General features: G+C 36.9%; 2 protein-coding genes across 5 annotated transcripts in view; one reads left to right on the top strand and one right to left on the bottom strand.

The window, feature by feature from the left end:
- The window catches only part of crybg1 (crystallin beta-gamma domain containing 1), a 24689-nt gene extending 17213 nt beyond the window's left edge, over positions 1–7476 (top strand). For all 4 annotated transcript variants that reach the window (XM_011491585.3, XM_023953329.1, XM_023953328.1 and 1 more), the window contains 9 exons: positions 640–766; positions 1841–1870; positions 1996–2108; positions 2439–2571; positions 4101–4240; positions 6133–6256; positions 6349–6507; positions 6584–6746; positions 7022–7476. In XM_011491585.3, coding sequence (XP_011489887.1) covers positions 640–766; positions 1841–1870; positions 1996–2108; positions 2439–2571; positions 4101–4240; positions 6133–6256; positions 6349–6507; positions 6584–6746; positions 7022–7110 — 1078 coding nt within the window. In that variant the 3' untranslated portion in view covers positions 7111–7476. The remainder of the gene's footprint in view (positions 1–639; positions 767–1840; positions 1871–1995; positions 2109–2438; positions 2572–4100; positions 4241–6132; positions 6257–6348; positions 6508–6583; positions 6747–7021) is intronic.
- LOC101172548 (reticulon-4-interacting protein 1 homolog, mitochondrial) lies at positions 7477–15127 on the bottom strand. Its single transcript, XM_023953330.1, has 9 exons — positions 14542–15127; positions 14293–14444; positions 13747–13815; positions 13328–13452; positions 12060–12108; positions 11794–11930; positions 11245–11428; positions 10311–10406; positions 7477–8124 (listed from the first exon to the last, which is right to left on the bottom strand). The coding sequence occupies exons 1-9, from the start codon at positions 14888–14890 to the stop codon at positions 7948–7950; spliced, it is 1338 nt and encodes a 445-aa protein (XP_023809098.1). The 5' UTR covers positions 14891–15127; the 3' UTR covers positions 7477–7947.

Genomic DNA, 15127 nt, shown 5'->3' with positions numbered 1-15127 from the left:
ATTTTGCCACACACAGTCAGAAAAGTTCAAATTTAAGAAGTATGAACCATGAAGTAGATCATGCAAGGAGAAGAAAATAAGAACCACAAAGAAGGGGGTCAGAGTTTCTCTGCAAGTTCTGAAATCGACACAAAATATGTTAACAAAGCAGAAGTTAATAGAAATAATCACATTCAGAGCATGCTTACTGCTGCTTTGCAAAAGAGACAAACAAAATTGGTATTAACATAAAACGGAACATTGTGTGCTTCTTCTTTACGATTCAGGGCCTCCAGCATTGCAATGATTTCTTGACTGTTAGCATGTCACTAGCCTTTATAGCCATGCTTGCTCACTTTTTGCTCTGAGCTCCTCATTGACTTTGTGGTTCTTTTTCATTAGATACTTGTGACATTATATGCAATCAGTCCCCAAATGCAGCACAAGCCTTTCCAGTAAACGTTGGACAGTTAATGCATGAACTACCTTGTTGGTTCCTGATGCCAAGTTGGCTTCTGACCAAGAATCGTTCTTAACTATAATTACTGAGCTGCTTTCTGGTTAAATTCTTGTGGTCAAAGACCTTCAAAGGCTCTCTCTGGGTAAATTGAAATAAAACTAAAAGTATACAGAGGATACATCTATTCACCTTTCTCTCAGGTGGGTTTTCTTTGACGAGCCGGAATTCCTTGGCAAGTGTTACGTCCTGGAGAAAGGCCTGTATGGAAGCCCAGAAGACTGGGGGGCGCTGCAACCCAGAGTCGGCTCAGCAATGCCTGTTTTGTTGGTAAGAGGAGTGAGTCACCGGGAAACTATGAAGTTTTGCTTCCTTTGCAAAACATTTCTGGTTATTAGTGTCACAGGACACAGTTTGTATTCAGTCCATAGAAGTGCCAGTGTGGTCTGCTAGTTTCTCAAAAAACATCCAAGCTTCGACTGAATTCCCTTCGTTTTTAGTAAACACATTTTATTAACAGCATAAGTCAAATCTCTCATACTTCACTGAGTTGAAAGATTTAGTCATACCGCTGAAAAGGAATCCCTGAGTCATCTGTCAATTCTCATAAACTGGATTTGTATTTGACAGTTTAAGCCAAATCAGAAAGACCACATTGATTGATATTGAAATAAATTTACATTTGAAAACAGTTTCAAACTTAGAGTACACATTGTAAAATTCAAGGAAATTTAAATAAATAAAACTATAAATTTGAAAAACATTAATTTTAAACTTGGATTTTGAAAATTAAAATTTAAAAAAAATTGAAACTTGAATTTTAAAAAAAAATCTAAATTGAAAAATAATGAATATTTGTGATTCAAAATAGACGTGAACCAATCAGAAAAATACAAATGTCTCGAGCCAGTGCATGTTTTTCTTGAGTCCAATTTTTTGATTAATCTCTTTATCACAAAGTGAATTCACAGACTGTAAATATAAGGAAAAAAAGCACTTTAATTGCAAATGAAAAGTTCTAAAAATGTTTCCGGAACATTCCCACAGGGCTGCACAATAGTATAGTGGTGAGTGCTCTCACCTCACAGCAAGATGTCCCTGGTTTGAATCCCAGCTGGGAACTTTTTGTGTGGAGTTTGCATGTTTTCTTCGTGCTTGCATGGGCTTCTACTGGGGAAACTCTAGCTTCCTCCCACAGTCCAAAAAAAAAATATTTTATTGGTTGATTGTCTCTAGGTGTGCATGTGGGTGTCTGGCTGTTGTGTTACAGATAAAATATTGTTTCTCCTTTACCCTACTGTAGAACTTGCATTCATGAAGCAGAAACAAAAGCTGGAAGATTAACTCTAACTATAATCTTTTCTGTTTTTCTAACCCAGCCTCAATGTTTCTGTTTCATTGCAGGATGATTTTGTGGACATCTCCAAGTTTAAGGTAGGCAGCCACATTTTGGATGATAAAAATAAAATATCCCATTTGCTCTTGCTGTGTTGCTTTTGGTCTAAAACAGTAAAGCTTGTGAACAGATGACTCATTCTCAGTGACCGTGTGTGCACCAGGTGCAGCTTTTCTCTGATCCGGGTTTCCGGGGCTCTGTCCTCACCCTGGAAGACAGTGCAGCGTCACTGCAGGACGGCTTCTCTGTAGCCTCCTGCAAAGTACAGGCAGGCAGGTGAGTAATAGCTGTTCATAACTGTTTTAGATAAAGACATAAACTCACTCTACAATGTTTAAAATATCAGAGCAGCATTTTGGTTTTCCTCAATTATACCTGCTAACCATCATTGAAGTAGTATTTTATGAATTTGCTCCTTTTTGTATAATGATGCACTTTGACTTCATTGTTAATTTCAGTTTAGTTTAGCTAGTTGGTACAAAAAAAAATCAAAATTGTTCCCAATAAAACATAAAAAACAATACAGCAAAATCTGAAAAATAAAAACTACGTTTGCATTAGATTTCCAGTTGTTTCTTTGCATTTATTTTGTGCATTGACTTTCAGCTGGCTGGCATTTGAAGGCCAGGACTTCACAGGAAAGATGTATGCATTGGAAGTGGGGAGCTACCCAGATCTGAGAGCAATGGGCTGTGTCAGCAAGAGCTCGTCCATCCTGTCTCTGCAGTCTATTGGCCCCGTGAGTCTTTCTCTATTTCATTCCCCAAGGTTTTACAGGGTGCAAACCTAATCATTTTACAGCTAAATAAAACGTATAAGTCAAACAGAAAGATATAAAGTAATTTTATGTTGTCTGTATTTGGTGCTACAGCTGCATCTCATTTGGTGAGAGTTGCCTCTGCAGCTCTTTAATGTCAGCTGTCATGCAGAGATTGAAACTAGTTTTTCTTCTCACAGCTTTCAGAAGGAAACTTGCTGATTTGGTTTTGCTTGTCTTATTTTTTTACACAGAGATTTTTATAAATCTTCTAAATGTCTAAAAAGATTAGGATAAAAATCTAAGAATGCATTGTAATATTACTTATGCTATTAATTTGCTTATAAAAACACACACAACCGGTGAATAAAGCCAAAACATCTGCAATTAATGCTTACTATAATTTGGCATGGGTTCATTTTTCGTTTTTGTGTGTAAACTGTCAATATGTGGAGTCATGGTTGCATAGTAAATACAAAAGGTCTTCCTTATAAAACATGTTAACCCTAGAAGACTTGTGTTTTTTGGCGAGGAAAAACATTTGTCAGCAAAAAGATTGTTTGCTGAGTACAGCTGTTTGCTGGCAATGCAGTCTCAGGTGGATTTTGGCTTGACATGAGAGATCGCCAACCTAAAATAAGATCTAAGCTGCAGCAAGATGCAAGAATTAAAGCATTTTTTCCATATACAGTCCTTGTTGATCCCATCACATATTTATGTAAACTTTGCCATGGTTTTAGTTAGCTGTGGCTGGATTTTAGCATTGTGTTTGTGTGCCTGCAACTAAACAAGACTTTTCTTACTTGTTTAAACTCAAAGTTCAAGCTCTTTGCAGAAGATAATTCCAGTATTATTTGAAGGATACCAAAGCTCTCATGGAGGTTGAACAGTTATTTCAATTTGAAAAACTGAATGCATTCTGTACAACAGATATGGCGCAGAAAAGGCTTATTGGACATTGGTCTACAGCCAAACATGATCCAGAACCCAATGTATTTTTTTTTTAAAAGAAAGGAAAAAAAGCAAAATAACATTAAAAAATCTGCAATACTACGAAGGTGAAGCATAATCTAGGGACCCCCCTGTATACCAAATTCTAATTTTTGTTCTGGTCCCCTCCTGGCTGAATCAATCAATCAATCAATCGATTTGTTGATTGATTGATTGAATTTCCTGGAACATTTCCCCTTCCCAATTCCCCTTTGCAAAGTGATATGTGTAGTTAAGTCTACAATATACAATCATCACAGGTGGGAGACTCAAATCTCATGACTCATGCACCCAGGCCTTTTTCATTTCTGCACACAATTGTGTCAAGTCTTTGTAATTATACAAAATTATCATCTAGTGTTAAATGAAATATGACCAGCAGGACTGTCAGTTTGGAAAACATTCATGGACCTGACAGTAGAAATATGAGTCCGTTTCTATGGTAACTTTAAAATGAGTCATGACATAATGCGATTTAAAATTGTCTGCAACTTTTTAAAGCACGCCGTTTTCGTTAACAGGAGTTCTCGTTGCCGTCCATCACTCTGTTTGAGCGATGTGGTCTGCGTGGCAAGAGAGTTCTTCTCACTGATGGAACAGTCAACCTTCTGCTGGCAGGAGGCAGCACACGAGTCCAGTCGGTTCTGGTGGAGGGAGGCATGTGAGTCCATCCCAACTTTTCATTTATTCTGTTTGTCTTATGCAATGGGAAAAAAAAGTAGAAAGTTGTCAATGGAGTTGTGATTTTGGTTCACACGCCTCAAGAAACTTTTTTTTTCATCAAATTGCTTTTAATTGGGGATTTTCTTCATTTACTTTTGTCACACTACAAATGTGATATTATAAATGTAGCTCTGTTAACAAGCTTCATTTTTCAGTGAAAATTTGTCTTGTCTAGCAAACCATTGTTGGAGAATTTTAAATCCAAATAGAAAAAAAGCTCAATTTAAATGCTATGTTTCTTATTATTTCTATTTATATCATCTCACAAAATAGAATAAAAATACTGAAAATGCACATTGAATTCTGAGGCTGAGTTCAGAAAATGGTCAACAGCTTACAGGTGTCTTCCACCATGGTGTGAGTTTGACAGGTTTGAGTTTCTGCTGGAGACTCTGCATGTTGCGCTGTCTGTCAGTTGAAACCTTAAAACTGAATATTGAGTTTCCTTGTCCACACAGATATCTGTTTTTTTTAGATGTCAGGGATTCTGTGGTTTTTAATTGATGAGATTTTGTGCATAGAATTCAAATAAATATTAATTAAAGATTAACAGATCATTTTGATTTTTTTTAGCAAATACAGTCAATACATTTTTGCATAAAAATAGGTTTAAAATGAATAATAGGGTCATCCTGTGCTCCTCTCAAGGTTTTTAATTTTATTTTATATTTAGCAACAAGACAAGGAAGGGAGTCTTGAGTTATTTTCATGGATGTCTTTATAGACAGAAGAGCTCTGGTTTGTGAGCTCAGAAATGACGTTCACTATCAGAAATATTGGGTGCAAACTGTCGGGTCAGCTCGGCGTCTTTGCTGCATTTTAGTCAGCAGTGCTGGCAGATGGATTGATGATGGAAACCTGCTGCTGGTGTGCAAAATTCAGACTGTAGGTGTGAGCTCAGGCTGAGGAAGTGAAGGAGCCAGGGTGAGGAGGTGATTTCTGCAGCAGGAGGAGGAGACGGATATTCAAAGGCAACGTCTACTGATAAAACAGATTGTGACATCTTTAGGAAGTTGGATGTTGTTCTTCAGAGTTTGATTTTATAAAATTAAAAATATACAGGTTGCTAAATAATTCTTTTTCTTCTCAGTACTTTGTTGGTGTTTTCACATTAAAAGTCAAAAGTTCAGATCTGTATTTGCATAAGGAAACCAAGTAAAACCTGTTCAAACTGTCAACGCCAACATCACACACACTAAATCTCAATAGCAGACACTGTGTGCTGTTAGTTTGCTTCTGCACAGAACAAACTCAGATATCAATTTATACATTCGCTCCTCGTTAGCATAACTTTCTGTAATGCAAGCGTATGCAGTGAACAGGTGAGGTGTCTTTTCACGCAGTAAAGCCATTGAGGAGGACGAGCTGTTGTTCTGCATTCAAGAAATCTCTGGAGTGCATGAGGCAATTTTGTGGTGTTCCCTGCTGCTCCCACAGGACTTCCACAAGTGGTCACAGCTCTGCTGCATTTTAGATTGTTGCAGAGAACTCTGTTTTCCCACAAGAACAAAATGACATGGTTGAAGTTTTTAAACGTTTTCTGTTTTGCTAGCTGGGAATCTGCTTTTTCCGCTACGAGCATATGGTGGTTAAACATGCACAAAAAGGAAATTTCTACCTGATATCTTGCTGTGATGCATCTGCAAGGAGCAGATGCTTTTAACCAAAAACCAGCTAGATGCTGAAAAAAGAAAGCAGAAAAAAGGCAGCAAGTGCTCACTTTTCTGGAGGAATTTTGACTTGTATGTCATCAAATTACTTTTTTTATTCCAATCTTTTGAGGTCACTGAGTTTACTGCAGAGCCGACTGTGATTTTGTCTTATCTGTAGGTGGATAGTGTATGAGGAAATTAACTATCGAGGGGCTCAGATTTTGCTGAAGCCGGGTGAGATTCCAAACTGGCACAAATTCAGCAGCTGGCAGAAAATTGGATCTCTTCGCCCTCTTTTACAGGTAATGACACCAACTGATTACATAACATAATAATCTGATCAGTTTCAACTTTTTAAAAGTAATTGTTTCTTTCTGGGTGTGTGTTTTTGCAGAAACGCATGTACTTCCATTTACGGAACAGGCAGTCAGGGCTGATGATGTCCATCACTGGGGATTTTGATGACGTCAAAATGCTGCGAATACAAGAAACGGAGGAAACGGGCGGCTTTGAGCAGATTTGGTTGTACCAGAATGGGCATCTGTACTGCAAGGTACAAACCCCAGCATCAGCAAGTGTTATCAGTGATAAAGGAGGTGCAGGTACGGTAACGACTTGTCTGTTTCCAGCTGTTTGAGGAGTACTGCCTAAGCCCGAGTGGAAGTGTCACGATCCCCGGGTGCAGAGTGGGTGTCTCGCCAAAGTTTGATGATCAAATTCACCAGTGGAATATCACTCCTGAGGGTTTCGTTCGCTATACCCTCACCCCTGACCTCGTCCTGGAAGTCAAAGGTGATTCTTAGATGTCTTTTTGTTTTAAAGATCACATTTAGTAGTTCTACGTTTATATGAAAGCAAAGCTGTTAACTTCAATATGTTTCTTTTGAAGACAAAAATATTATTTGTGATGTCAAAACATGGAAGAGTAGGTCATTTTTCTCTTCCAAAAAAGCTGTCAGTTAGTGCCCCCTTGTGGGGAAACAGTGAAAATCCAGTGAAAGTTGTTTTACAGGGTTTATCTACCTTCTTGGATCTGTATAACAAAGGAAATCCCTGGTGTCTTTCAGGTGGTCATCAGTATGATAAAAAGCATGTGATTTTGAACACCATGGATCCACACAAACTACAACAGAGGTGGGACGTGGAAATTCTATAAGAGAAACGGAGTTTTTACCACAAACAACCTCTGCAAGAACAAACACTCCTACAAGAGACAGATTAGGCCCTAAAGAGGTCAACCTTAAGGACTCTTTAATCACCTACAGATGATTTAGAGGCCCATGAAGTTGTAAGATATGACAATAGAGTTGTAAAATGTTAAGATTGTTTGGTTTTTATTGAAAAAAAATGTCATTTCTGTTTGCAAACAGTGTTAGAAAATATTATATCTTTGTATTTCCTCATATTCTAGCCACATGCAGAACAAAGAAACACTCGATTGTTTAATTTTTGTTTACTCAGAATCTTTTGTGTTCTTTGGATATAAATATTTTTGACAATAAATTTCTCAACATGTACAGAATGTTTTCAAAGTTTGTTTTTATTTTTAAATAGTAGGGGAAAGAACAATAAATGTATATTATTTCACATGCTTATAGCAATCAGGCATTTGTGGCACATGTCAAACAATAAAATGAAGACATTTTCCTTTTCACAGGTTGGGAAAATCTTCCTTCATAAACATGTAAATGAATACTTGTAACAAAGAATGCCATTGTTCAACTTCACATTGTAAAGCCAAACCTGCAAAAACACTTTTGCTTTTTCCACTGCGCTTTGGGACATCAAATTTAACAGAATGAAATGTAAGCACCTTAAAAGGTTTCATGGAAAGCACAGGAAGAAATTTCAAACAAGTGTTACAACCTTTGGCTTGCTCCCAACACACTTTTCCTCTGCTGCACATAAGATCTTTTCTACAGTCTGCTGCTATTAGATGTCTGGAGGAGTGCTCCCTGCAGAGGTGAGACCAAAGATGCGGGTAATTTGGCTTTTAGCTTCCCTGTGCTTTTTCTTGCATCCCCTGCTCTGATTCTACAGTTTCTCCCTGGCTGTCATCCTCTTCAGACACCTTGACCACGGTCTTCCCTCTGGCATGGCCGTGCTCCAGTTTCTGAAAAGCCTGAGGCACCTGACTGAAAGGAAACTGGGCCTCCACCACTGGCAGGATCTGAAATAAAGCATTTCAAGAAAAATGTTATTTCAAAACCATTTTGTTTTCTTATCAAATCTTGTTACATCTTAAATTCAGAATTAGATTGGTCTTTAGCTCAAAATCTGGTTCTGAGTATAATAAAGAAATTCCTCCTAAAATGGCCATCGTTTAATTTGACGTTTCTCAAGTATTTTTGGAACCGCTTGCATCGGAAAATCTTTTGTGACAAGTTTATCAGATCACAAGGGGGCAGCACATCTTATCCCTTGTGCAATCCTAGGCACTAACATTGGGAGTTGGGTCATCTAGAACCACTAGACAGTGCGCTAAACCTTTTTTCTTCAATGATTGGTGATCTTCACTGGTGTCCATGGATTACACGAAATCCTCTCCACCTTTGTCATGGTAGGGAGAACACGTCAATGTAAGGACCGGGTCATCTGGACCCCATACGATAGCACAAGGTATAACAGCTGATGGAGTTTAACCAAGGAACTTCAAAAGTGTGTCTTTTGCTCTGCTTTGAAAGAACGCTTTTTGGAATTTATTTAAATTCTTTAAAATTTTAGTTTAGTTAAGGGAAGAGTCCTTTTTTCATTTAAAAGTATGAGAATTATAGCAGTGGATGCAGTTTGTTTTTCTGAATATGAGCTGCAGAGGTTTGTTTACAATGTTTCATGGGCAGCTTTGTGAACAAAACGTTGGGGATTTGCCACAAAGATTTAATGACACAAGTGTCTGCTTTAATAAATAAATAACGGCTATGTCCCTGTCACTGACTAATCCGCACTTAGTGCACTACATAGGACATTCATGGTTTTGTCAGGGCGTCTAAATCTAAAATTCCAAAATCCAGAGCCCTAGAAATTTCCCAGAAGTCTCTGCAGAAAAAATACTGTACATTGATGCTCAGTATATTGGTAAATAGAGACCTTAATGCATTGCATTTGAACCATTTGTCATTTAAAAGGTATGTATTTTTTTATAACCCAAATTTTCATCAGTAGAATACAATGCCTTCATAAATGGGCGAATGGATAACGTCATATTTGCTTTTAAAAATGAGTGAGTTTGTGTCCAAATTGCATTATAATCAAAGGAACTGAACAGTCCTGCACTATAGTCTTTCAGGGGTTAGGAAGTAGTCAGTGATTTAGAATATTAGTCTCCATCTGTGTTTGCAAACAACAGTGTTTAGCATATATTTGTGTCTAATGAATGTATGGTGTAAGAAATGATTGTTTTCTTGAGATTGACTATAAATGGCCTATTTTAATGTTTAATTTAAATATATATAAAATTATTCGACTCTCCCAATCCATCTGCTTCTGTAAACAAAAACATTATGTGACACACTAAAAAAAAATATCAGCACAGACCCCACATAGTCAGAATGCTCCTGCAACAACGGTTGGAAGGAAATTTAGGATAACATTTGGGTTGGTGCATACAAGATTTGTGAGGCTGAATGATATTAAGACTAGTTTAAAACAGCCATATCAACTGCAGGGACTTGTTTTTTTTCTGAATTAGTTTAAAATTCATGTCTTTACTGACTTTATATATTTTTAAAAGGCCTTTAACTAAAGTTGAAGAACACTCTACTGTCATGGCTGCAGATAATCAGGAGGGGTTTAGAATGTGATGAGGCTGGACAATCCTGCTCTGGTCCCACAACACGAGCAGCTCGGCTTGTTATTCTAGTCAGCATCTCTTTTGGTTAACAATGAATGATGACTGCGGTGGCGTCACTGGAAGCAGTCATCTGGTAGCAAATAGCCCATGCAGAGCACACGGGCATAGAGTTTTGTAAAGTAGTGGAGTGTGTGTGTGTGTGTGGGGGGGGGGGTCTGGAGCTTCCCGCCACAGGTCTGAGTGTGCCGCTTGATGTAAGCCACCGGACAAAAGGACAGTGGTCACACATGTTTTTGCAAATGGCTGCTCAGCAATGTTTAAAATCCCTTCACCGTTTCCTGGCGCCTGGTTGAGTCATCCAGCAGCCTCGTCGGGCAACGCCCCATCCGACCAACCGACAGATAGAGGGAGTCTGCCCCAAAGCCAGAGAAGCTTTGAGTTCAGGCACGCGTGGTATCCCTGGTATGTTCCTACTTTTACTGCATGTATGATCTTCTATGATTTTTTTCCCAGACTGTCACCTTAAACATCAAACCTTTGAAAAGCAAATATGGATAAGGACGTACTTTCCCACCATCTACCAGTGTGCTGATGTCATCCAAAGCAGGTCCATCTGGAGCATAGAATGCCCACCTGTAGAAAACTCCTCTGGATAGCATGTTCTGGTGAGGCAAAGAAAGCAGAACCCGAATGAGAGATCAGAGCAGAGCTAGTGGGGTCCTTTTCTGTCAAATACAACTTGGAAAAATGTTGGAAACTATTTATTGCACTCTCAGCTAAGCAGCTAAACATTAATGTACATTATCTTTTTTCAAGTTTATTAAATAAAGTTATTAAAAATCATAACAGTGACGAGCAGAGAACAGATTCTCTCATAAAAGATTTTTGGGAAATGTTTGACCTTATTTTGTCTTAGTTTTCTCAGTTTTAGACAAATTGCTAAAAAATTTGGTGCAGTGTAAATGTTGAACACTAGAGGGCACAGTGGAGCTGTGAGCATCCTGCTGTTCAGAGCCAGGCCATAACTCCCGATTCAACCGCCAAACTGACCAGCTGGCTGCTCTCTGGGACAAAAAGGCTCCGAGGCTTGGCAAGAATTGAACAAACACTGGTATTTGCCGGGGGACGGGGGGGTGGCTTTGAACAAACACCAAATACTGCTGGTTCAGCAGCAAACGCTTTCATTCACTGCATCCTGTCTAATGCGCCCGACTTTCATCCGCGCCCTGCACTGCCAGCTGTGCCATTTCACTGTATGACCTTTGCAGGAAATCTGCTAATGTGCATCTGTTCTAGTCCACAAAACAGCTTTTCCACCTGCAAATTTTCAGTTAGCCCCTGAAGAAAATTTTTGCACAGATCAAGCATGATATGATCTGTGCTGAAGCAAATCTTGGTCAAGTACGAACACGAATAACTACTCCTTGCTTCTGCTGGGCGTCAGTCAATTACTTTTAGAGAAATATGACAATGAACAATTTTGCACTTCCTCATATTCACCTCGAATGCCTTGTTGTGCAGAGCGCAACCAGCCTGAAAGGTCCCATCCACCAGGCCCATGGAGTCAGTGTTTAGCAGTAGGGGCGATACCAGCGTGACGTACTTCGCCCCCGACCAGGGCTTTAGCAGGCCCATCGCCCACTGCTCTGTGTCCCCTCCTACATTGTCCAAAATGACATCAAACCTAATGCAAACAAACAGAAAACAAAATGCGATTCCAACGGCAGAAAAGTCCCAAACATTCAAAAACAAGTGGCTACCCTATCAGGTTTTTGGTTCATTAAGAAGAAACACATCCTAGTTGCTAAGGAAAGAAGGAAAATGACAAACAGTAAGCAGCTGCACCATTCTAATCAGACGTTTACTACATTTAAAGTTTTATTACATTTTTTAGCGGTTTGTGATTTCATTCCATAACCTTAGTGGGTCGGTCCTCACCACAAAATGACCGACTCTGGTGCAGGACGTACTAAAGAACACTCTGCCCCAGAGTGTCTCTACAAAAACCCGGAACACCATGTGACCCCCTGCGATCAAAACAGCCCTTACTTTGGCATCAATTCTAGTTGTTGAGGTGCATCTTCAGCGGTGTAGTCCACAACCTCATCAGCCCCCAGTCCTCTGACAAGACCCTCAGCGTTCTGGGAGCAGGTAACAGTTACATGTGCACCCCAAGCTTTTAACAGCTGGTGGAAGGGAAAGGACAAAAAAAATTAAACAAGTATATTTACAGAAAGTGGTGGAAAATTGTAGGATTTAAAGAAGAAAAAAACACACACACACACAAAAATGCTGAAATAATTTTTCTGCGTTACCTGAATTGAAAATGTTCCGACTCCTCCTGATGCTCCGGTGATCAGAACTCTAGGATGAAAAAAAAAACACAGTTAATTAACCGTGTGACTTGTTTAAGTACTTCCATTTCATACTTTGAAACAAGTTTTTTTTTAAACACAAATGGAGAAAAAAAATTGACTTTAAAAAGACCCACTCCAATAAAAATTGTGCTTTTAAACATGTTCTTGTGCTAATTTTCTGATGGTGGAGGACATACATATATACATATATATATATATATATATATACATATACATATATATATATATACATATACATATATATATATATACATATACACATACATATATATATATATACACATACATATATACACATACATATATATATACACATATACATATATATATATATACATATATATATATATATATACACATATACATATACATATATACACATATACATATACATATACATATATATATATACATATACATATATATATATATACATATACATATACATATATATACATATACATACATACATATATATATATATATACATATACATATATATATATACATATACATATATATATATACATATACATATATATATATATATATATATATATATATATATATATATATATATATATGTATATATATATATATGTATATATGTGTATATATATATATATGTATATATATATATATATATATATATATGTATATATATATATATATATATGTATATATATATATATATATATGTATATATATATATATATATATATGTATATATATATATATATATATATATATATATATATATATATATATACATATATATATATATACATATACATATATATATATATATATACATACATATATATATATATATATATACATATATATATATATATATATATATACATACATATATATATATACATATATACATATATACATATATATATACATATATATATACATATATATATATATATATACATATATATATATATATATATATATATATATATATATATATATATATATATATATATATATATATATATATATATATATATATATATATATATATATATATATATATATATATATATATATATAAGTGGCATAATCATAATTAAAGGACCACTGGGAACACTTTAAAAATAGCGTATAAGATGATTGGAGTGGGTCTTCAAACATTATTTTAATATGAGGTCATTAAATACCAAATTTTCACACTTAGTCACACTGATGCTTGCCTTTTATCTGCGCAGCTTTCTCTGCAAAGACCACCTGCGTTGACAAGTGCAGACAGAGCAGTGCTTGCAACATAAGGGATGGACGCTGCTTCTGCGTGACTCAAAGATTTTGGTTTGTGGGAAACCTACAACAACAGGCAGGCAACAATAAACTTTCAAGTGTATCTACAACGGTCCTGTAAATTGGCAATCAGCTCAAAAGATCTGCAGCAAGAGTAGAGAAAACAAGTAAACAGGCTAATTTGTGTTCCTATAATGGCTGCAAACAGCAGCTTCTTCTACCAAACAAACATAATCCTAATTACATTTCACCCTGCAGGGTTTTATCAAGAGCTCATTTGCTTCTGTCTATTAAATTAACTTTATTTTTCTGCAGAAAGGCAGAAACGTATTGCAAACACAAAGATGCCGCAGCTCACCTCATACTCTGTTAGCTTCACATATTCTGCAAGGCTGCCTTGTTTCCAAGGAGGAATGGCCGCCCACACCTGAAAGATGAATGTGACATTTAATGTTGAGCACACAACTCCTATTAACCACCTACCTACAGTTGCAAAGTGTGCTTAATCTAATAGCAAGCTCCTAAAAGACTGCTACTATCTTTTGTTGTCATTAGGTGCTTCCAAAACTATGAATAACTGGTGGAGCATCATCATAATAGTAACTCATAAACATTTGTTTTTTAATAATCAACAAATTGACTCATTACAGTATTAGAAAAACTACGTTTGGTTAAAGGGAAGAGGGTGCTGTAGTTTAAGAGAAAAAAATTTTACTTTTTAATTATATTTAGTTGTGTACAACTAACTGTAATCTAATGCAAAAATTCATCCAAAACTATTAGTTAAATAAATCGTGCAGAGTGGTAAACAGGAAAAAGAATGTTGTTGTTTGTGGTTACATGGAGAAAACTATGTTGTCATATGATCAATCGTCCTTAAATGCCTGGTCATTTAAACGTTTACCTCATCTCCAGGAACAAAATGTGTAACTCCAGATCCACAGTCGACCACTGTTCCTGACACATCACGACCCAAAATCAGAGGAAATTCATTTGAGCTGCTGAGTACAGATGAAGGATCTCTTCTGAGGTTCAAAAGTGTAGCTCCATATCCCCCTAAAAATGGAAAACTTTTAATTTAAGGTGCAAAATACACCATAAATGCTTCCTCTAACCTCTTCTTTAAAGTATTACATTGAATTCCTAAACGTACCCCTCATTGCTACATCCAGAGGGTTCAGACTGGCTGCGTTGACTTTTATCATCACCTCGCTGGAGACATTTATAACGGGAAGACTGATTTCCTCTGTAAATCTCAAAACTCCATTAGAGCCAAACTGATCAATGACCCAGGCTGACATGTTCTGCAGCCTTGAAGGTGAACTGCAGATATTCCTTTTTCTGGAGCATGCACAGATCCCAGACCGGACTAATGTTTTCATCGCGTTAGCAGTTTTCGCATTTAGCAGCCACAAAAACCGAATCGACGCCATAGCCCTAAAAAAAACCCTATTAAAACCGTGTTCTAGTTGTCTACAATATCGGTTTTGCTCTGACAACATTAAATCTGGACTTATTTATAAGCTAGCAAGGTAACATTAGCATGCCTGTGTGTCCCCTACAACAAAAGCATTCATGTAAAAAAGGGTAAATGAATAAGCGACAACAAATGTGAGCCCTATTTCTTACATTATATTGAACGAAAAATAGGACTATTAAATACCGAAAGTTTGTGGGAACGATTCTTATTTATGTGATGTAGCACAAAAAAGTTACAAAAGGGTGAAACCTTTGACCTT

This window comes from Oryzias latipes, chromosome 24 (assembly GCF_002234675.1).
Source record: "Oryzias latipes chromosome 24, ASM223467v1".
Classification (NCBI taxonomy): domain Eukaryota; kingdom Metazoa; phylum Chordata; class Actinopteri; order Beloniformes; family Adrianichthyidae; genus Oryzias; species Oryzias latipes.
This window is presented reverse-complemented; position numbering and strand designations above follow the sequence as displayed.

What these genes read in the sequence shown, in the direction of transcription:
- LOC101172548 (XM_023953330.1), bottom strand. Translation starts at nt 14,890, where the DNA reads ATGTTGTCAGAGCAAAACCGATATTGTAGACAACTAGAACACGGTTTT. An exon ending in CAACTAGAATTGATGCCAAA is followed by an intron (nt 11,429 to 11,793) that starts GTAAGGGCTGTT and finishes TGTTTGCATTAG; the next exon opens with GTTTGATGTCATTTTGGACA. An exon ending in CACTGGTAGATGGTGGGAAA is followed by an intron (nt 8,125 to 10,310) that starts GTACGTCCTTAT and finishes GCTTTATTTCAG; the next exon opens with ATCCTGCCAGTGGTGGAGGC.